Source organism: Aptenodytes patagonicus, chromosome 8 (genome assembly GCF_965638725.1).
Source record: "Aptenodytes patagonicus chromosome 8, bAptPat1.pri.cur, whole genome shotgun sequence".
Classification (NCBI taxonomy): domain Eukaryota; kingdom Metazoa; phylum Chordata; class Aves; order Sphenisciformes; family Spheniscidae; genus Aptenodytes; species Aptenodytes patagonicus.
The window spans coordinates 7,889,002-7,911,850 of record NC_134956.1 but is presented as its reverse complement, the minus strand read 5'-3'; the positions used below and the strand labels follow the sequence as shown (position 1 = coordinate 7,911,850).

The following is a 22,849-nucleotide window of genomic DNA, read 5'->3' as shown; positions in this document are numbered from 1 at the left end:
GTTGTATGCAGTGTTAGCTCACTCAAATTTCTGCTGTGCCATGATTGACTGGCCTAAAGTTACATCATCTAAATATGATAGTCAGCCTTAAAATAACAAGAAAACATGCTTTTTAATGCTATTTACCCATTGAAAAGAAGTGTTTTGTTTTTTTTGTTTTTACTTTTAAATTTAAACAGCAAATAGTAGCTTTGTAAGGCTGGCTTTATCTCATCTCTGCAAGATCATATTTTAGTTGATTAAATCAATGCATAGGTGAGCAACATGTGGCTCTTGGGCTACTTGCAGCACAGGAGTAGTTGGAGTGTGGCTCCCATGCTGGGGCTGTGCAATGTGACCCGGAGCGTGGGCTGTGTTGGCCTAGGGCCTGTAGATAATCCAAATTATCCAAGCAGGTGGGAGGAAGCAAATTAGCAGAGGCTGGTGTGGCTGGTACCACCTGATACCCGGATGCATCCCAAGCCTGTGGTGTAGCAATGTGATCCCTGTGGAGCAGTTGTTCTATGTATCCTATAAACCTTTCCCTTCCTTTCCTGCTCCTTATGCAAAACTGGTCGTGTGATGCTTGGCTGTATGAGGATAGTTTTGGTTGGCAGGGTCTGGAAGAATGGTCAGCCCTTACTAGCAATTAGTGGACAGCAGCAAGCCATTCTCCTGTCAAAGCCTATTATTGCTGTGGCCTCTCTTCTTTTCTATCCCCCTCCTGCTCCCAGTCTTCAGCTTCCTGATGTAGTCACGTTTCTGTTCTTTGCACTGCTTATGAGACCCCACCTGGAGCACTGTGTCCAGCTCTGGAGCCCTCAGCATAAGGAAGACATGAACCTGTTGGAGCGGGTCCAGAGGAGGGTCATGAAAATGATCAGAGAGGACTGGAACACCTCTCCCATGAAGAAAGGCTGAGAGAGTTGGGGTTGTTCAGCCTAGAGAAGAGAAGGCTTTGGGGAGACCTTATTGCAGCCTATCAGTACTTAAAGGGGGCTTATGAAAAAGATGGTGGCAAACTTTTCAGCCGGGCCTGTTGCGACAGGACAAGGGGGAATGGCTTGAAACTAAAGGGGGGTAGATTTAGGCTGGATATAAGGAAGAGATTTTTTTTACGCTGGGGGTGGTGAAACACTGGCACAGGTTGCCTGGGGAGGTGGTGGATGCCCCATCCCTGGAAACATTCCAGGTCAGGTTGGACGGGGCTCTGAGCAACCTGATCTAGTTGAAGATGTCCCTGCCCACAGCAGGGGGGTTGGACTAGATGACCTTTAGAGGTCCCTTCCAACCTAAACTATTCTATGATTCTGTGATTATTGCTTATTTTGCCTAACTGTTAGACTGGACCTCAGCCTTGGGAGCCTTTCTGTGGCCTAAATCAGTGACTCACAGCAGCACAAGGTTTTTTTTATATATATATTTAAAAAATATCTTTTGTGTGTGTATGTGTGTATACACATGTATGTGTGTACATACATATCTTCATAATGCACTGGACAGTTTTCGGTTTAAAGTTATGTGAGTTGGTCTAAGGTCTTGTTGCAGCTTAGTTGCACATCTGCATACACCTGGCATCAAATATAGAGATGAGCAGGTAAATCAGTACAGCGCTGGTGAGAAATGCATTCATGGTAGTGTGTATGAGAGAAGAGATGGAAGCAACTTAGGAAAAGTACATGCGGGAGAACGTAGAGACCATTTTTCAGTCTGTCAGAATTCCTTGCTGCTTTGTTGAGTTGCAAACTTCAGTCATTTATGTGAGTAACAAGTGCATGGGATGGAGCTGCACCAGGCATCGGGCCATGGAGAAGTACATTTTGAGTGCTTTGATTTTGGCTTTAGATTCAAATCTTGTCTGTTAGTGTAAATTGAGAAACTTAAGTCTGCAATTGCTTAATCAGTTGGCTACCTTGTTTAGTTAGATAAACTTCTCTGAACTACTTGTACTGGTGGTAATGCAGATAAATAATGCAAATAGTGTTTGTTCTAGAAGAAAGATACCATTTTGAAAGAGCAGGAAAGAAGAATAAGTTCGCTAGTAAAGATCTATTTGTGCTTTTAAAACTTAATTTATTCTGAATGAAATATTCAAGCTTGCATAACTAAAACAGTTGAAATTGAAACTTCAAAGTAAACTTGTTCTTAGCCTCATCGAGGAGGGAAAACCAGTTCGAGATATAAACAAAATTTAAATGACTAAATCAAAACTGTCTGTTTTAATGCATATTGGAACATCCTGCTTTTGCTGAACTTAACGACAGTACTGCATCCTTGCCTTCTTACAACTACCCAACATGGAGAGAAGCTTTTACTGCGCTGTTGGAATGAAATAGTTGGACTCCTCTCGGGGTAGCTTACTTAATTCTTGTAACTTGGATGTAGTACTTCCATGTGGCTTCAGTAAGTCTTTGTTTACCTGTACGGTCTATGCCTGTGTACCACATGAGCATGCCAAAGCTCTTTGCACATACAAAACTTGAACCTTGCAGGATTGCTTCAAGATTGTTATCTAAGGTTTGCCTTTCCTGATGAAGGTTTAAAAACAAACAAAAAAACCACAACACCCCACTCCCTTGAAAACAACAAAAAAAAAAACCTCCACCTGGTAAAGACAGACAAGTCTGCAGCAGCTCTTCCTTTTCCAGCTGTTTTCCGAATTCCTGTTCTCTTTTGCCCATTTTTAATAGCATAGACTGTCCCAACGTAAACTGTTCTTTACTGTTTACCCTCCATGAAACAGCAATCGTTCTCCAGTTGTTTGCATCACAATAGCAGATTGTCTGTTTATTTTTCTAGCAACCAGAAATGGATTGTGGTGTTCATCTTAAGAAAACAAAACCTCAGGATTCTGGTAGAAACCATGCACAGCAAGATGAGGAGACCAGTCTCGCAAATACCTTGGAGCATATTATGGAACAGCTGGATGTTCTGACTCAGGTATGGTTTGCTCTTTAATTTTGTAATGAAAAAGGTACCTCTGACTGGAAGAATTGGGAATATTTTGCAATAGTTTCATAGAATAAAAGTGTGGCTAGTTCAAAATCTCTGCTTCTTCGTAGTTTTTTGATAAATCCATCTTCATTTGCTTGTCAGCTTATCTCTCTCGGTTCCCTCACATCGACTTCTGGCTCAGGCCCTGCTCTTCCCCTAATTCCTTTATGTTGCAGTGTAGCGGAGCACTACTTGAGCCAGCTCTGGTACCCTGTGCTATTAGCCAAGGTTTATCTAAGGTGATGCCTAAAGGAGTGGTTGGCAGTAGGACTGTTTTGGTGAATAATCTCTCTTCCCTCCTCCATTATACTGCAGTCTATAGGTAAACTCTGTTCAGATCCCGCTCCTTCCCCCCCCCCCAGCATTCACCTACACAGTCCAATTTCTGCAGCATTCTCTTCCTATCAAGTCTGGGCCCTTCTGTGCCTCATCTCTGAAACATGCTTTTCACCCACAGCTAGCAAACAACTAATCCCGTGCTAAAGCATTAACGTACAGTTCTTTCTCAGAGTCCCTAAGCAATGCTTGAACAGTACCAACCGTTAATGGTGATCATTACAGTATGTGTTTACTTAATAAGAATTTGGGGATAGAGCTGTTTTTTGTTTAACTGAATAGTTGCTCACTGCTCCTGTGAAGAAATACCATTTCTGATCATTGTCTGGGGCTGAATTTCATTGTGTATTTTTAAGGTATGTGAGAAGCAGGGAGAAAACATGGGATAGTAAACACTGGTGATCTCCTGTAGATGAGACCATGGTCGTAGGATGGAAAAATCTGTGTGGGAGGGTTTTTCTGTGAGTTTGAGTGTTCTTTCTGAGGAAGAACAAGCAGGTCTTGAACACTTGGTATTGAACATACTGATTACTAGTCCCAGTTAGCACTCTGCTCTTGAGAAGAAGTACTTGTCAAAAAGTGTAAGATGATGGGTTGCAGGGCCCATCAGGGGATTGAAGTAGGGCTGATTTAGGGATTAAAAAACATTCCAGGACTACAGTCAGTCTAAAATAGTGTAGGGTGAAAACCAAAAGGTATTTAAGTTCATTTGGCAGAAATGCAAGAAAGCACTTTTCCTGTGGTCTCTAAAATGCTGAACACTGGAGGGGGGGCGATGTGGGAATCTGGTATGACATTGGGCCCTCATGTTTGTGAGTAAAATGCAACCCAGTGTATACACAAAATATTTTATTACTGTTTTTGTCTCCCTAGTAAGTTTGGAATGTGATCATTATCTTTCATTACATAAATCAGATCCACACTTCTGATGATGGATGTGTAATGGCTCCTTTTCAACTTCATAGGTGTTTAGAGGAGGCAAATATTGCAGTAAACAGTATGTGTGGGATTTAAACTAGACATAAGCAATGCAAACATCTCTCTCAAAGATATTGTGTAACCATAGAAAATTCCAAATGTTGTTTTAAACCTAGCAGAAAGAGAAATTGAGATCAGTGGGGGAGGAATAAATTAGTAGGTTATAGGATAAAATTGGAAATAGGCCTGAAATTATAGTAAAAAAACCAAAAAGCTGCCTTGAGTAACTCTGCATTCAGCAACCTCTTACCTTTTGTAGCTTTTTTGCCATCCTTGAAGTACTCAATTTCCCACTGGTTCTAATCTTCGTATGTTGTATTTTGTATTAACACCATTTTAATGCATTTGTACAAGTAGATGTTCCTGACACAGTGTTGAAATGGTTTCATAATTCTTCATTTTCATGCCAAGGTTTTGATATTTAGCAGTGAAACAAACCAACACCAAACAAACTTAAGCAAATCAGCCTGGAAGTCCTCATTCCTAGAGTAAGGGAGGAGGTTCCTCAAAGAAGAGGAGGGATGCAGGCAGGTAGCAAGGCACAGCCCTGGAAGGTAACTCTGGAGGGCATCTGCTTACATAGCTAAATTTTTGGTTTTTCCAATGCTGATGGCCTGTAACAGAAAAGAATGCAGCTCCAGTAGGGCCACTGTTACCCCTCTTTCATGCAATTAGATGTTGACCAGGAGGAGCCATGGTGTGCTGATTGCTAGCAGAGATCCAAGTGAGATGGAAACAGTGGCTGGTGATGTTGGGTTGCTTGTCTTTCCTAGCCATTTCTGCCAAAGCACAACTGGGTGCTGTTCCCTGCACGTAGCAGATTCAAACCAACGTTGTGTGTTTTACATGGCAGCTTTGGGCCTGCTGACTTCTTTTCGTGAAAGGAAGACATCGCTACTTCTTCAAAAATGGAACAAAAAGCTTTCATAAATAACACATAACAGGTGTCGGTATTTTTTACCTTCTTGAAGAAGGGCTGAGGATGCTCCTGGTACTCTGTTATAAATCATTGGCTCATAATTCCTGAGTGTTGCTTGTTTAAAGAGAACACTAATGGCATAAGCAGGGCCATACAGTTGAAGGGAAAGGACAGAGTCCCCATGATATTTCCAGAAACCCTCTATTGATATAGCCATTCATGGTTTTTTCAGGAATTTATAATTTGTTAGCTCCATGGGGGCTTGGGTATATTTCTGATGTGGTACCTTGAGCTCCTGCACTCTGTTCTTGTCGTAGTTTCCAACACTGTGTTAACGTGATGTAATGTACCAGTGGGGGAAACTTAAAAGTGATAAACTACTTTGGGAAATTATGCAAATATAAACCTAATTTATTTTCCTAATGTTTTCTCCATAGCTATCATTTCAAGGTTTATCATGCTAAACCTGGTATTATGTAAAAGTGGGAAGGAGAGAAAATACCTCTTTCAGCAGAAATTTAAAGTAATGGTAAGACATCAGCTGAAGGCTGTCATCTCTTGTCAGTGCACAGCTTTGTTGTGAGCTGCACACTTGAAGCTGCAATGTCTGCCGCTCACCAATTACCAGTACCTTCCCTCTGTTGACAATAGATTTCCAGATGAAGTGGGGTGTCATGTACTTGGAGACAGCGGGATTGTTTTTATTCCATTAAGAGGTCTCTTCCTGCCAGACACCAATTGCAAGTAGAAGCGCTGAGGCTGTAGAGGCGTCGTGCCCCGTGCAGCAGGATACACTTGAGCAGACTTGCTCTTTCAGTTAGGCACTTCAGTTCTTATTAGAGAAAGATGGATCAGGAAAAACTAGTGGCTGTTATGTACCACATCTGGCAGTCACTGCTATAGCAAATAGATATGGCCCCCTCGGATTTACAAAGCTTCATTTTATGTTGTTGACTTTGTGCTATGATTTTATTCTTTAAGGTTTTGGCAACTTTCTTTAAACTGGTCTTTGATTCAATGAAACCTTCCTTTCTTCCTCATCACCAGGACTCTGTCAGGACATGTTCTGTTTTACTTGTAAGAAAGTGGTATAATGCGACCTGACAGGGTCTTCATATTTTTTTTTTTCCTAAATGTGTTTTGTGTTTGACCATACTTCACATGCAAATGAAGAAGTTAATGTTTAACTGCCTTTTTCAGAAGGGTAGCACGTGTTTCATATTTCTGCTGCCTTGAAGGATGGAGTGAAGTTGAGACCCAGACACAAGCCGGTTGTTTCCAGTAGTTTTGGATTACTTAAAGATACCCTGGTGCCCCTTTGTAGGGAAGCAGGCAATTCAAGTCTGGCAAGGGAATGAGGAAGATGAGACTAATAAATGTATGATATAGATACTTTGCTCCTCCCTTTCCTGCAGCTTAGTATCTTGTCAGTATCTCAATGTTTAAAAATCCTATTCTTTACTGGCATTTCAGAGATGTGAAAAGGAGGAAAATGCAAAATGTTTATTAATTATTGTTTTATCAAAGGCTGGATCTCATATCTCAGTGCCTATATGAAGAGGTGGGCAGAATATTAAAGTTTAAGGGGAAAACAAGGTAATTTTATCTCTTGGCTAACTTCCTGGAACAGAAAGGTATGTTTTGGCTGAAACAAAAATGGGGCAGATATTAAGAGTTTACTTGCTTCAAATGCATTTTCTGCACTTGCAGCTGAACTGCACTTCTGAAAGAAGATCATCTGTGAGTAACCATCTTGGCTGCAGTGGAAAACTTGCATTTGCAATGATCATCTTCAGAGTTTGTATACTCTTGCCCTCACTCCAAACACCTGCAGCTGCCATGTTCACTCTTAATCTGTAACACTGGGGGGCAGTGGGCACTGAGGCAAAAGCTGCTGGTTTTATGCGGGAAGGAAGATGTCTGCTCCAAAAGAAGAGTTGAGAATCAGGTTAGCATAAAAATTCATAAATAGCTGTGATAATCCACCCACAGGAAACAGCTTTATATACTTCCCCAAACTAATCTTGCATTGAAGCTGGGAGAAAACAACAGAGTGAAATGGAGAAGACTTGATAAATCTGTAAAATAATCCAAGCCTGAACTGAAGGACAATCTAGCTCATGTCAGATTAAAGGATTATTTCACTCCAGAAAAGATTGCAGAGGGAGGGAGGAGAAGAATTTTTTAAATGAAACTCTTTAGCATAAAAAAGACTTGCACACAAGTGAGTTGCTTTTTAATTAAAACTGAAAATGTTTGTGTGTGCAATGCTTATAATGAAAACAAGTAAAATCAAATTTGTTACTCCTTTTTTTTTTTTTTTGCGGTGTGGTCTCCAAAGCCTGTGTTGGTGAGGAATGAATGTGGCCCCTCTCTTCTCAGAGGTATTGAATGTAGATTAAGCAACTAGTTTAGTAAAATAAATGCTTTTATGACTTCAAGTAGTTACAAGTCAAGGAGAAAGATTATTTTTTGCGGGGGTCATAAGTGCTGCTACCTCTGCCTTGCGCAAATGTCTTGGTTTCTATGTTGCTCTCAAGACCTGAACACCCACTGGCTACAGGTGGACCCAACACATAGCAGAAAAACTGCAAGTAGTTTTTATTCCAAGTGAAATGGTTTGAAATCCAAAACACTAATAAAAAAAATTCCCATCTGAAAAATCTGTGAAATGCCAGATGAGCTTGGTTTTTAAATCTTAATTTAAAGGACATAGAGGCTATTTCTCATGAGTCAAAACCATCTCTTGGAGATGCAGTAGCTTTGATCTCTCGCTCAAAACAAATGAAGTACCCTGGTTGTTGCCAGTCCTCTGTATAACATCATGAGAGCTACATCTTTCTGAAATTCACTTCCAAAATATGCTTGTTACAAAAATCTCTAAATCTCAATGCAAATACATTTTTCTTCTTTCTAAGACTGCCTAAATTAAATGCACTCCTAGGGATATTGCTATATTAGCAAGACACTGTCTAAAGGCTGGCTTCTCAAAAGTGCTGATCATCTCCCTGGAGGTCCACAGGACCTTCGCCTTCCGTTATCCTTCAATAGGGAGGAATACTAAACACCTCCCACAACCTTGTTTTCACAAGCAGACTTTGAAGATTAATATAAATTGTTATTCAGCTATTGGGTACCAGCAGCTGGGTTAATTTAGCTGAGTGATTTGCATCCTTTCAGAGGCAGATTTTGTGGCAGGGGAAGGATATGGGAAGTCTCTCTGACTGGGGGAGACCTCTAGTTCATTTGGACCTCTAACCTCTATATTGTGCAGTTGCTCTCATGGTACGTGTTTGGATATTTTGTTGTAGCTCATCATAACTTGCTGTGTTTTCATGCTGTGTGGTGAAACTTGAAGTCTCCTGACTCCTTTGCTGTGCTGGTCTAGCCCCAGAGGTCTAAGAGCTCTGCACCAAGGAAGCTGCCTGTACCTGTGTAGAATTTTCTAGCCATTCCCTTCCAGAAACTTGCAGGATCTGATGCAAGTGCCATCAGTTTAGCTTTGGCTGATCAACTGTCAAGACTGAAGCAACAGCAATGTGTGATGAAACATTTTTAGTAAGAGGGCTGTAAATGGAAAGGCTCAGTTACAGATGGCTTGTGTGCCTTCTGTCCCTACACTGTGTGGAAGAAACTGGCAGAGCCTGTGGCTCATCTTTGTGGCTAGGATTGATTTAATACAAAGGACATCCTTTTCTGTCCTCCGGGGTCCCTTTGGTCACTGTGATACTACTGGTACTGACCATGCTGCTTGGTCTGGCAGAGTGGACGATACTAGAGTTTTTGGGTACTCTTGTATGGTTTTCCTACTGTAAAAAGCACAACAAGCACTGCGAGTGATAACTTGTTGCTGTACTGAGTCCGCTGCATGAGTAGACTCATGCAGTAGACCAAAGTTGCTCCTATAATTTAGTTAAAGGGTTTGTTAACTGTGATTCAAGCATCTGCATAAAGTGGAGTGTACTGGGAAGTGGAAGGAGAGATGGCAGCTGATAATCGTAGAATCATAGAATGGTTTGGGTTGGAAGGGACCTTAAGGATTATCTAGTTCCAACCCCGCTGCCATGGGCAGGGATGCCTTCCACTAGATCAGGTTGCTTAAAGCCTCATCCAACCTGGCCTTGAACACTTCCAGGGAGGGGGCATCTACAATTTCTCCGGGCAACCTGTTCCAATGTCTCACCACCCTCACAGTAATAGTAAGAAGGAGGGCTTAGCTGAGCAATACTGGTTTCAAATTTTACAACTACCCACTTCCTTCTTGTAGCGCTTTGGACTGCTAAATATAAAAAATTCTTTACTTTTCAAGTATTGAGTAGCACGTGTCTGACTGTTGGCTGAAGAGAGTTGGTGGGGCTATGAGCTCTTGTGCCCTGCACTAGAGAACAGATTTTGAGGTTGTTTAGCCACACAACTTCTTAAGCAGATGTGGAGCTCTACGTAGGGATCCTGATGAGTCCAGGTTAGTGCTAGCATTTGCACTTTTGCAGGCATCGTCACTTATTCCTAATCCACATGACCCACCAGTGACATTGGATGAATGTGCAAAAACTGTGTTGAGAGGGCTTGTGGGACTTCCTAACCCACAGCTGTACAGCAGCACTGACTGGTATGTTCCTGTCTAGCCACACCGGAGCAAAGTGTTTTGTAGTAGCCAATATAAAACTTTGTGGAATTTGAAGCATGTTACAAAGTAAGTCCAGGAAAATTCATGAAGTTGCATTAAAGAAAGGTCATGTAGTGCTTCAGTCTTCCCCTCAATCTATCTTCTTCATTCTGAAATAATCAATACACTATCCCTAAATCAGTCTGGTGTGAAATATTCTATGCAAATAAGCTCTGAGAATTCACCTTAGAGTTTGCATTCAAAACAATTGAGATGGTGAGGAGCAACAGAACTTATTTAAAATGTCTCTGGGGTAGCCGATCTTGTTTTAGTCTGAACAGAGGAGGAGCTATCATTTCTTTAGAAATCATACAACCAAAAAACCAACAAAAAACCCCCCACCTTAATTGTGTGTTTGATCTCTGAGATTAAGGCTTTGACCACTAGAGTAAGGCTAGTCCCAGCATGCAGAGAGCCTTGCATGCATTTGTTTGCTACGTAAAGTGTTAATAACTGTGAAGGCTTCATACCTTGTTATACTCTCAGATCTGAGGCTTACTTCCTCGGTTAGCCTAAACTGCCAGCTTTTGCTGAAAATGCTTCAGAGCATACTGAATGTCGGTAGCTATTTCGGGTCCCATCTCAAAACTGTGTTAAGATACAACTTGTACATGAGGAGGGCAGCCTAGCTTTCTTTAAGCATGTTTACTAATAGCAGGGGTCTGCTTTGAGTTTCACTAGATGCAGTTGCTGAGATCGAAGGGAGGCTGACAGCAAGTCAGGGCAAAACTTCGTATGATAGGAGGAAAGGCTGCTTCTTGCCAGACAGGTTCATGCTTGAATGTCAGAGTGACTTTTGCTGCACAGGTTCTCCCATGAGCCTTTTAATCTTGCAGTTGAAGTTTGGTATTTTAAACTATTGTTAGTGGAAGGAGTTACATTTTTCTGTAAAAGGTAGGTAGGGCTACCCCGGTGCAAACCCTTCCTGCGGTAGTTTATTTCACTCATGCATTACTTCAGAGAAGGGGTCCCATGCTTAATTTACCTGGATATTTGCTAATTCCTGTGTGCATAGGACTGCGTATATGCTCAGGACTGTATTTAGCAGGTGTTGGAGGTACCATTTTAGTGATCCTTATACAATAACTGGGGTCTCTTCTTGTCAATATTACTCACTTTATCTGGTGCATTTGAAGGTTGGCAACTGTACTCCTTTCTTGCAAGACTGTTTTTACTTTCCAGTATAGTGCCAACAGGTCTCCTCAGTGCTGTGCAGCAGTCTGTGGTCCAGGTGTGACGAATTTGTGCTCTAGAGGTATATAGGTACCTCTGAACCCACACATTAGCACTTGCTAAGGAGGGAGCCTTGGATGCTAAGGCAGCAATTTTATGACGCAGTTTACTTGCTGTACTTCTTGGCCATGTTTGAGACTGAAATCAGCTCCAAAACGACCATTTTTAGGGAAACCATAATAAGTTATAGCAGGGCATCTAGCTCTCTGAAAACAAACCAGCATTGGCCTTGCTCTTTACAGAGGGCAGAGCTCTTAAGCCTGCAACTCCACGTCAAACTTGACAAGTCTCATTCTGCAAATCCATGGGGCCATCTATAGTCTTCATTGTACCTTCTGGAAGGCATCACTAAGCCTCTCCTTGTACCACACAGTGGAGCGGGGAAGCTGAGTGCATGGAAACTTATAAACTTCTGCCTTTGTTGCGTGTTCTTTTGCAGGTGCATTTTTTGATAAATTGAAAAGAAAATGCTGTCTTCATAAATTAACATGTCAGACAGGAAAGAAAACTCTGAAGAGGTAGAAGTAATGTTTTTTCTTGGGCTATTTTATATGTTAGTGCCCTGCAAAATCTTTTTTAGCATATGCTTAGAAAAACTGGTGGAGCAAACTTTTAAGAATCTTTTTATTTAAGTAAAGCTAGGAAACTACTTCTGCCTCCTTTAAGATCAATGGAGAGAGGGATTTTATGTTAGGAAATGATGACAGGAATAGAATCACAGTATTGTTTAGGTTGGAAAAGACCTTTAAGATCATCAAGTCCAACCTAGCGCTGCCAAGTCACCACTAAACCATGTCCCTGTGTCTACATGTCTTCTAAATACCTCCAGGGATGGTGACTCAACCACTTCCCTGGGCAGCCTGTTCCAATGTTTGACAACCCTTTCAGTGAAGACATTTTTCCTCGTGTCCAATCTAAACCTCACCTGGCACAACTTGAGGCCATTTCCTCTCGTCCTATCGCTTGTTACTTGGGAGAAGAGACCGACCCCCACCTCGCTACAACCTCCTTTCAGGTAGTTGTGGAGAGCGATGAGGTCTCCCCTCAGCCTCCTTTTCTCCAGGCTAAACAACCCCAGTTCCCTCAGCCGCTCCTCATCAGACTTGTTCTCCAGACCCCTCACCAGCCTCGTTGCCCTTCTCTGGACACGCTCCAGCACCTCAATGTCCTTCTTGTAGTGAGGGGCCCAAAACTGAACACAGTATTCGAGGTGCGGCCTCACCAGTGCCAAGTACAGGGGCACGATCGCTTCCCTACTCCTGCTGGCCACACTATTTCTGATACAGGCCAGGAGGCCATTGGCCTTCTTGGCCGCCTGGGCACACTGCCGGCTCATGTTCAGCCGGCTGTCGACCAGCACCCCCAGGTCCTTTTCTGCCAGGCAGCTTTCCAGCCCCTCTTCCCCAATAGAATAGAAGCGCAAGTGTGATACTTGTGCTCTTGGCTATGTGCAGGAAATCTACTTTGCAGTCGGTGTGCAGGATCGTATCCCTTGTAGGCTCAGCCAAGCTGTTGTTACCTGATCTGAGTAACTGTTGTATCAATACATGTTTTTTTGGGGGTCCCACAATTACCAGTGATCAACTGGAGCAGTGTTATGTCCCCTATGCTATTGTGTGTGCTAACTCGAGCAAAGCAGGTGTGAGTAGCGTACTAAACCCATGTGATGCTTACAGGGCAGGAGCTGCACCTTTTTGCTTGCAGGGTAGCCATCCCATAGCAGGGTGAGCCTAACATTATTCCATCATTCCTGTGCTCTTCCCTGCTTTGCCCCCGGCTCCAGGTGAGGTACTGCTTTAGTTAATGAGCAGCCATCTGTCTAGGGGGATCTCTCCTGGCTACTGCAGGGACTCCCACTATTGCTCTAGAAGGGTTGCTGAGGGCCTTTGGTTGCTCTGGACTCTGCTGTTCAGGTTTCCTTTGGCAGTTGTGGAACTGGTTTCTGTTGGCATTCAGTTAGCACCTAGTTCCCCTTATCTGTAGTCCTCAAAAGAGTGCAGGACTGATTGCCCCTCCAGGGCCCCTGCAAAAGCCTCAACCCTGAGGCTAGCGGTTCTTAAACTGTCTCTGCTACTTAATCAGACAGGGAAATGTTTAACATGGACTAAGGAAAAGATGCCTATGAAAGCTGGAACTTTGTTGTAGGGCTGGCGCTTGGAACAGCATCACAAATCACTATTATTATTTGGGTTGAGGGAGTAAAAGTAACATGGAGGAATATCATAGGGGGCTTGTCATCATGTAAGCAAGTGTGATGACTGAGTGCTTCAGTTTAGGTGTCCTGGGGGAGAATGGAGCTGAATATTCCCCAGAACTTAAAAAGTAAATAGGATGCAACTTTTTTTCTACATAATTTCTCATTAATGTTTTCAAAGAGAAGAGCAGGTTTTTTTCTAGGCTAAGTCTATGAAGATGAATGAAGACAAATGTTGCAGGAAGTGTTGGTAGAAGTGATTTAAGTAAGTTTTCTTTTGTGTGAAAAATTCTATATTCTGCTCTGGTGTCCATAATAATGGTCAGTATGTTACTGTAATGTCAGAAATACTCCTTAAAAAAAATAAATAGGTTGATCTTTCTTCTTGTTTAAGCTTAAGCTGTTATTCTTCTGCCAATTTGAGCCAAGACTTTAATAAATTATCCAGCATTTAACTCCCTGGTGCATAATGGAGACGTGTACCGTGCTCCTGACACAACAGGAAGCCCGGATCCTGCCACAGAGAAAGGGCTCGAGTGCGAACCTGGCTCCAGTGAACCCTCACTGAATCTGGCCAACAGTATTTTCCTCCTTGGCTTAATCGTTGGTTCATTATCTTCTGAAAAGCAATAGCAAAAACTTGCAGCAGTTGAATGGGTGCAGTTTAATTTGCCTACACAAGGACTTGCTTTATAAAAAGCAACATGGAAATATTGTAAAACTCTGTCAGCTGCTCATAAAGGAACTTTTGTGTGTAAGTTGCCATATAGCAGTAATAGCAGCTGGGCGGTATTTGCGCTTTCCCTTACCTTCCTAGGATGTCAGGTGCCCTGTGTATTTCGGGCATCATATATTCAAGTCTAAACAGACTGTAGTCATCAGTTCCTACTTCGGACTTCCTGGATTTCATTTCTGACTGCTACTTTTCCACTTTTAGTTTCCAAAAAATACTCGCTACAAGCTTTCTGCTTATACTTACATGCAATTTCCATTCCAATAAACATTTTCCTTACAGCTTTTTCACAAATTCAACGCTTTCTGAAATCTGCTTTATTTGCCCTTAGTCTCACAGCGCTGCATGTAACAGCACTTAACTCATATCAGCAGGGTCATGGTGGCAGTAAATCATGGGATGCAGGAATCACAATTAATCTGGGGCTTTGCTTCTAGCGGGGTAGTGTGACCAGGACATGAATTTAGTTGATTATCTTTCTAAAGGAAACTTGATGCAATGTTTCACCCCCCCCTTTTATAACTGAGTCTCGAGTTACTAGTTCTTCTCTTTTAAATGGAAAAGCCAGGATCCCTACTGCTTTTCATTCTCTGTCTGGTTGCTTGCAGGGTAAGATCTTTGCTGTAACCCCCTGGTAGACATTCAGCCTGCTGTGTTCTGCCCTGAGTAGCTTTACTCCTGACCTCTGTAAAACAGCCACTAGGCAATAGCGTGGCTGGATACGAAAAAGATGTAATCCTCTCTCCTTTGAATAGATGGGAGGGACTCTGCTGGCTCCTGGGATATTACCTGCTGGCTCCGCAACTTTTCTTCTGGTTCTCTGTGTACTGCAGTTCTTGTGCCTCAAAGGGGTGGCAACAGAGGAGGAAAAAACTTAAATGAAGCTAGTGCTGTAGCCCAGGGCAATATTTAAGCAATGCAGTTTTTTTCTTTCAGGTGAAGCTTTCTACAGTTGCAGCAATGCTGCATTAGGCAGCAGGAGTTAGCTCTTCTGCCTTGTCACCCGTCAGCGGTGCATGTGTAGTAGAAATAAACTTTTGAACTATGTTTGGGGAAGAGAAGAAAGGGTGCATTGTGGCAAATGTCATGATGCACAGCCCTTTCTGACTTTGTTGATATGCGATCTTGCGAGATGGCTTTGCCATAATGCTTGGTGTTTTTACTATGCCTGTTTTCTCTTCCCTCCCCCCCCCCCCCCCCCCCATCCATCTCATTCCCCAAATCATTTTACGGGAGACTTTTCCTAGTCACTCAAGTGGCCTTAGCCAAGCTATTTCCTCTCTTTGTGCTTTAGTTTCCCCAGCTGTAAAATGGGGGATAATGAGACCTGCTTTCTTCTGTCAGGCACTTATGATGTGCTTATGAAATGTGCTATTAAAAGGCTTTTTGTGTATAACTTCTATACAAATAGCGGTTGTCCAAGTTTATTTGAATTACTTTAATAAAGTCCAAGGTTCCGAACATCCTTTGTTTTTAACAGAGGATGTTATTTATGCAGGAAAAATGCTCAAAATATGAAGCTATTGATTGTTGCTGATAAGTTTATGGATATTAAAGCATTAAATCATCACCGCCTATTATCAGCTGTTCCGGTGTCTTTGGAAGCTGAAAGTGGTTCTGCATAGCTAGGTCCCTTGATTACCTCGGAGTGATCAATAAAGGGTTTTCAGCAGAGGCTTTTATTGCCACGTGGTTAAAATGTTCTTCCTGTGCACCCTGTACGTGATGACTTCAGCTTGAGGAGAAAGATATAACAATCCTTTGTGGGCTAACTGGATTACACAAAAGTATTTAGGCATTATGTTGAGGTAGATGTTGCCACTTTGGGTTTCAATTCCCCTCCATCGCCTGTTGCATTGCCTTATGCTGGGAGGGTTTTCTTGCTTGTCATCGTGCTTGTCCAGCAAGTTTTGTGTGTTTTAATTGCAGCAAACTGAACGGCATTTGGAGAAAGGAGGAAAGAGTCGGAAGCAGAGAGGCACAATCAAAGCTAAAACTGGGCAAAACTGTACAAAACCTCTGTCTCTCGTTAGCAGAAGAGTGGTGGCTCTCCAGTGTCTGGTGGCTCATGAACGTGGAAGGACAGAACCTGTCCGTGAAAGGAAATGCAGAGCCCAATTTGAAAGCACTGAGTGCCAAAATGGGTGCTCAACGTTGTCTGCAGGAGAGCTTCGTGCCTGCCAGCCTTCATTGCTCCTCTCTGAAGTCATGTGGGGCTCAGCCCTGCTAAAATGCTGATACTGGAGTTACAGCCCTGAAATAACCTCAAAATACTCCTGTGGACTTAGCATTTTATTACCCACTGAGAGCACGGTAACATAGCTTGTCTTTGTGAGCGGCTCAACAGCAGCTTTCGTTTTGTTTTGCAGACGGTTTCCATCCTGGAGCAGAGGCTGACGCTCACTGAAGACAAGCTGAAGGAATGTCTCGAGAATCAGCAGAAAATCATTCAGAACAAAACAAGCTGATTTCCTGAGAGAAGATGGGAGCTGAAGGCATTGGGAGGTTTGAGGTTGTTTGTGTTCCTAACAGACTGTGTGTGACTTGCTTTAATGATTTCGAGCACAATCTATTTTTCAATTGGAATGTACAGTTATTGCATCTGTAAAAAAGCTTTGTTACTTTACTAAAATAAAAGGAATATTTTATTCATAAGCATGGATAATGATTGTGATCTCCTGTGTTTTCCAGAGATATAGCAGCCAGCGTGTGATCTGAGTACTAACTAGGAAGGTTGCATCTCTCCCGCCTTTGATGCTGCTGAGTTAGTTTTAAAACGTTTAAGGATCTTGGAGTTGCCAAATGTCTGGCGTGGGCTGTATTAGGCTTGTTGCTGAGGTATGTGCTGGCTATAGGTGACAAGCAAAGAGCTCCCGGGATATTTTGGGCAGTGGGAGTTCATCTCTGTTCTCGGACCGTAGTGAGCAGGTGAGGTCCCAGCGCAACTGGCACCTGGACAAGGGTCTGTCTCACCCGAGTCCCAGGTGGTGCCTAGCAAATCTGACAAAGAGCAGTTCAGACCCTGGATAGTATTTGTGCAGAGGTGATTAAATCTAATGGTGGCATTTAACCTGCTCCCTTGTGCAATGTGTGAAAAACAATTGCTTGAAGAGGGGCCCTGGCTGGTCAGATGCAGAGTGGATTCCAGGCAGATTTTACTTTGTCTTTGTCTGCTTCTTAAATTAAAGGCAGGGTAGAGGGAGAGGAAAGGCAATCAAATAGCAGAACGTTTGCTCCATTGTGGAAATTCCCTCTTCTCGCACTGGACTGCCTTTAATTTTCGGTCATTTTGCAGATGTTTTCACAGTTGAATAGCTCATCACTCGCACCTACGCTCTTACCCTGCTCCCTCATCGCTCCTCCTGACTTTTCAGGGCTTTAGCAGGTGTTCAATATGTAGCTGCACAAGAATTTGGACTTCTGGGAGATCCTGTTCTCCAACACCTCTTCTGCAAATACACAGTGGAGGTCTCCTTTCTTGCAATAAACTATTACTCACATTCCTGGAGAAATGAGCTGCGGGAACTTGAGCACCTCAGGGTTAATGAAACCCTCCTCACCACTGTCTGTCTGGCCTCTTCAAACAGGGAGGCTACCTCAATCTCTACCCTTGGTGGTCCCTCCTGCTGCCACCGCCTGCCAGCCTCACACAGCTTCCAAGGCCCCCGTCTCCAGATGTGCTGTGGGCATTCTGGGCGGCGCTTTCCTGAGGCCTCGCTGGCATCCTTATTTCACATGGGGTTTAGCAGACCTTAAGGCCAACCCATGTGGTTTTGGCTTTGTTTTGTTTTTTTTTTTTTTGCACCTGTTTCTGTTGTAGGCTGTGGCTGCTGGTACAGTGTCTTGATAGTGTTAATCCCCCTCATACCATCTGGGTGAAGCTGTTCGCATTCCCCTGCCATCACTAGGAAGCTTCTGGTCTCCTTCCCTCCTGGTACTTTCTATACCTCTAAGAACCCCTTGTTGGCATTATCACGATATTTTGCTTTTTCATTTGCGGGAGGCTGAGCACTTTCTCATTTCCATGCTTATTGGGTTGATTATAAATCTGAGTTTCTCTCTGCTCTGCCACAGACTGTTTGTTTTCTGTTTCCCAGCTCCGAGTCTGATAAATCGTTATTTTCTCTTAGATTACGCTAATGGAATCAGTTCAGTGATATCCTTCCATGCTCTTCCTATAAGCTTTCAGTGGCTTTCTGCTGAGAGACTGACATTGTTTTCATTGAAATGAGCTTATGTTGTGATATGGGTGGGTGGGGAGGAGGGGACTCAAAGGTACGTGTGGCCAGTTTGCTGCTAGGAGAAGGCTGTTCCTGCCCTGATCTGCCGTCCCTGAAGCGATGACAAAAATGAGTTGCAAGAGCCTAATTTATCAACTTGGTCCTCAGTGTTGTGGACTGGCCTTTGGGATGGGGGTGTGGAGGGGAGAAGAAAATTTAAGCTATTCCAACATTCATCAGTTTTTAAGCTTTGCTTTAAAAATAGCCTTTGCTTCCTTTTAATATGTAGCTTCTAATGTAGAGACCACAGAAGCAATTTGTATATAGTATTTTAGGGAGAATGGCAACACAAATGACTTGGGCACATTCGATATAGACACTTTTTCTTTTCAGATGTTCTGAGTGAATCCATTTGAAAGATTTATTTGTGCTTCTAAAACAGATGAGACATTCAGGTGATGAAGGGCAAGCCAGTAGGATGTAGGGAAAGTTGCTTTTCTGGACTCAACTTCTTAAAAGCACTCATTTGATCAATACAACGTATTGTTGTAGAGGTAACCCAGGGTGGGTGGGTGTGGGGAGTTAGGGGAGAGGGAATCTAACAACCTCTGTATGATTTAGGTAGCAAGAAAGGTAATCTGAAGGGAATTTCTTCTGACAGTGCTCTCCATCTCAATCATTTCCTTGTCCCAAATCTCAGCAATTTCCTCTCTCTTCATTTACCCTCCTCACAACCCCGTACCTGGAGTTAGGATATCAGGACTTAAAATGTACCAGCACTTCTAAAGGGCGATTATTGCTTGAGAGGCAGGCAAGGTGTGGAAAATGCAAGATTTAAATTATAATCCTTGTGCTTAAACATTGAGCAATAACCTCAAAAAACATCTGAGGAGCCCAAATCCTATTGTCTGTCTTGTCCCGAGGCTCCATGCTTAACTCTATCCCCTAAGCACCATGGTTTTTGAGGACTGAGGAGTGTGTTGCGTCCAGGGTGAGTTAAATCCACTTTTCCTTTTACGCTCACTATCTTTTGTTGACTTGGGAACATCTGCAGTGACTGATTTTAAAGCTGTTAACTTGGGGAGCAGTGGACCAGCCAAGCGAGGAGTGCGTTGTTTGTACTTGGGCTGACGCCGCTTCTGCACCGTGTGAGGATATACCCTACCTTGAAAACTGCGTGCAGTGAACTCTGTGCACAGGGAGGCTACAAAGAGTTAAGGGTTTTGTTTTGGATCTCCAAGGCATGCTTGAAGCCAAGTTCTTAAAAAAGTAGTTTAATTTGTTGCCATTACATTTGCCAGACGTATGACCTCACTAAACTTTTAGCAACAGTTCTTTGTGCCGAGATTGGCCCCTGGGGAGCCCGGCGCTGCTGCAAATGGCTTTTTGGCTGCTATGAGTATGGAGCATGTTAAACATAACCGTGATCTGTGAAAAAGTAAGAATCTTCAAGCACTGCCCACTTTCCTTCCTGTCTGGGAGCTGGAATTGGACAGATGCTACAGCTGAGCTCATAACTAAAGAGACAAAAACACCAGAGTGCTGTGGTATTGACTCTTCTGGCCGGGAAGCAAGATGGCCAGGAGCATCCTCTGCCTGCAGGGTCGTCACTGGACATGAGTCTGCCAGATAACTAGAGAATAAAATCCAACTATGATCTAAGTAGCTGGGCTAAAACTAGCCAGCCTCATGGTACAAATCACTTATTATATAACATCTTTAAAGAGCTGCTTTTGAACGAAATGTTTTTTGAGACACGAGTGAGTAGGAGGGGAGGGAAGCGAATCGTTTTGCAAAGGTTTGTCACTTGTGACGTGAGAGCAGGGCTGCATTTCTTCTCTTGCTTTTAGAAATGGTTGGTCTCAAGTGCTTCTCAAATGGCGTGACCTGATCAGATGTAGTTTTGGGAAGGAAATGCGATGGGAAAGAAGATTCTCTTACTGATGCTTATCTGCACATTTAACCTGGATTTACCGTGCCGTAGGAAGCTTATGTGTGTCTCCAGGAAAGCTGGGATCTATTTCCAGCTCTGCGACAGAACTGCCATCGCAGGCAAACATCACTCTTCAATCCCCTGCTCTCCTTGTCAGGGGAGATGCATATAAATTACTTTCTCTTTCGAGGTATGGGTTCTGTGGATGAAGAGCTCGTTAGAGATTTGAATGTAGTGTGGCAGGGAAGAGAGAGGTGGGCTCGCTTCCAGAGCACAGGTCTCTAGCATCCTTGACTTTCTCCCTGTCTCTTGTAGCACAGCAGCCGGCGCTGCTGGGGGATGTGTGCTGAGCGCCTTTCTGCTATTCAGCGCCAGTGATGGCTGTCGCCTAGGGCTTCAGGTGGAGTTTGAAGTTAACTGGTATCATTTCTGAGCAAAGATCGGGGATGCATGCCTACATCAGCGTGTTGGGAGAGGGTGCTGTGGGGTGGTTTCTGGTGGGGGATGAGCATCGTGAACCACTGGGGATGTTCTGGCAGAGGGTAACTCATGGTCTGCTTAGCTGCAGCTGAGACAGGCCAGGTGACCACTGCTTGAGGCCATGAATTTGCTATCTGCAAGGAAGTCTCTCCCCAGTGACCACCCTTAGATTTCTTTATACTCACTGTAGCCCTCCAGTCCTTCCTCCCCGATAATGCAATACAGCTGGAAACACACCATTTTGTTGTCACAAAACAGGCTGAATCAGCGCCGTGACCCAGTGCCAAAAAACTGTCACCTCAGTTCTCCTTTGCTGTTTCTGCTCCCTGCAGGCATCTTCCATGCAGCTAATAACTCACTGCCGCCTTCCGACACCGGTCAAGCCGAGGATACGGTGAAGCTCTGTGTGGCACAACGATTTCTCTGCAAATGTCTAGTGAAAAGTGCTACAAAGGCTGATCCTGCTTACTCCAAGAGCTTGTGGCTGCATGGAGCGTGTGCTGTTGGTGATAGCTGTTCTTTCAACTGGTGACTGAAAGGGTTAAGCTAAGTAGCTGCCTGGATGGAGCTCCTGCATGGCCTCACTTCCCTCTTGGGCGGCTGCTCTTGGCAATGTTTCGGGCGGCTGCTCTTGGCAATGTTTCCATCGTCATGTTTGCACAGCCCTGCTGAAGGCCAGAGCCGACCTTTGGTGTGCAGATCTCCCAACTGGAGGAAGAACTTCACTGCTCAGCTGAAATGGGCAGATCTTATGGGCCCTCCCAGCTGGGGAGTATGCTGGGCACCATGAGATCCTCCCAGGAGGAGAACCTCCTCGCAGCATGATATGGGCTGGGGGGTGTCTGTGTCATCGCTTTTCTCCTTTTGTGAATCTACTGTCATGTGTAGATGCCGTAACAGCAAGAAAGGCTCTGCCTGTCTGCTGCTACGCTTAGTTCATATGGTGTGGCAGGCACCTTCTGCTAACCAGAGTTAACTGAGATGGCTTTTAACCTGCGAAAGCCTAGGAATATCTTTTTTTTTTTCTTTCTTTCTTACTTCCCTCCTACCTTGCTCAGCTTCTCCGAAAAGCTGTGGTTGCTTCAGAGGACATTGTTTCTTTCGTCCTGGGGGGCAGTACATGTTGCTTTCTACGTCAGTGTCTTCTGATGCAGGCCTGGGGCCGGAGAAGCTTCTCGTTGCGTGTTGGGCTTGCTAGACAAGAGCTTTCTCCAGGAGTTAGGGATGAAGATTTTGGCTTTTGGTGCTTGTCCCTTGTGAGCATCGGTCAGTACAACCAAGACAGAGGTAGTTGTGCTATTGCAGAAGCTGCCGAGTTCTCTGTTTTCCTGCACTAAACGTGGTTGGAGCAGAAGCGTGTGACATGTCGCTTCTCAGAGCTGGTGGCCCGCAAACCAGTATGGTTGAAAGTTTCATCAGGCTTAATCACAGATCCTTGGAGAGACTCCAGGAGTGGGAGGGCGGGCTTGGGTTTTGCAGCTTTGCCTCTGCGGCATTTCATCCCATCTTGTGTCCACCTGTGGTGGTGGTAAAGTGTCGTGGTTTAACCTCAGCCGGCAACTAAGCACCACGCAGCCGCTCGCTCACTCCCCCCCCCGGTGGGATGGGGGAGAGAATCGGAAGGGTAAAAGTGAGAAAACTCATGGGTTGAGATAAAGGCAGTTTAATAGGTAAAGCAAAAGCCACACACGCAAGCAAAGCAAAACAAGGAATTCATTCACTGCTTCCCATCGGCAGGCAGGTGTTCAGCCATCTCCAGGAAAGCAGGGCTCCATCACGCGTAACGGTTACTTGGGAAGACAAACGCCATCACTCCAAACGTCCCCCCCTTCCTCCTTCTTCCCCCAGCTTTATATACTGAGCATGACGTCACATGGTATGGAATATCCCTTTGGCCAGTTTGGGTCAGCTGTCCTGGCTGTGCCCCCTCCCAGCTTCTTGTGCACCTCCAGCCTTCTCAGTCAGTAGAGCATGGGAAACTGAAAAGTCCTTGACTAGTGTAAGCACTACCTAGCAACAACTAAAACATCGGTGTGTTATCAACATTGTTCTCACCCTAAATCCAAAACACAGCACTGTACCAGCTACTAGGAAGGAAATTAACTCTATCCCTGCCGAAACCAGGGCAGTATCCACCCCTTATTCTATACCATCTACGTCATGCTCAAGTCCCATATTTTCCAG

At 43.9% G+C, this 22,849-nt stretch overlaps 1 protein-coding gene across 3 annotated transcripts in view; it reads left to right on the top strand.

Annotated features, from left to right (window-relative positions):
- The window catches only part of POC1A (POC1 centriolar protein A), a 66,871-nt gene extending 50,184 nt beyond the window's left edge, over positions 1–16,687 (top strand). For all 3 annotated transcript variants that reach the window (XM_076346191.1, XM_076346190.1, XM_076346192.1), the window contains 2 exons: positions 2,779–2,919; positions 16,402–16,687. In XM_076346191.1, the coding sequence (XP_076202306.1) occupies positions 2,779–2,919; positions 16,402–16,500 (240 nt within the window). In that variant the 3' untranslated portion in view covers positions 16,501–16,687. The remainder of the gene's footprint in view (positions 1–2,778; positions 2,920–16,401) is intronic.
- The last annotated feature ends 6,162 nt before the right edge of the window (positions 16,688–22,849 follow it).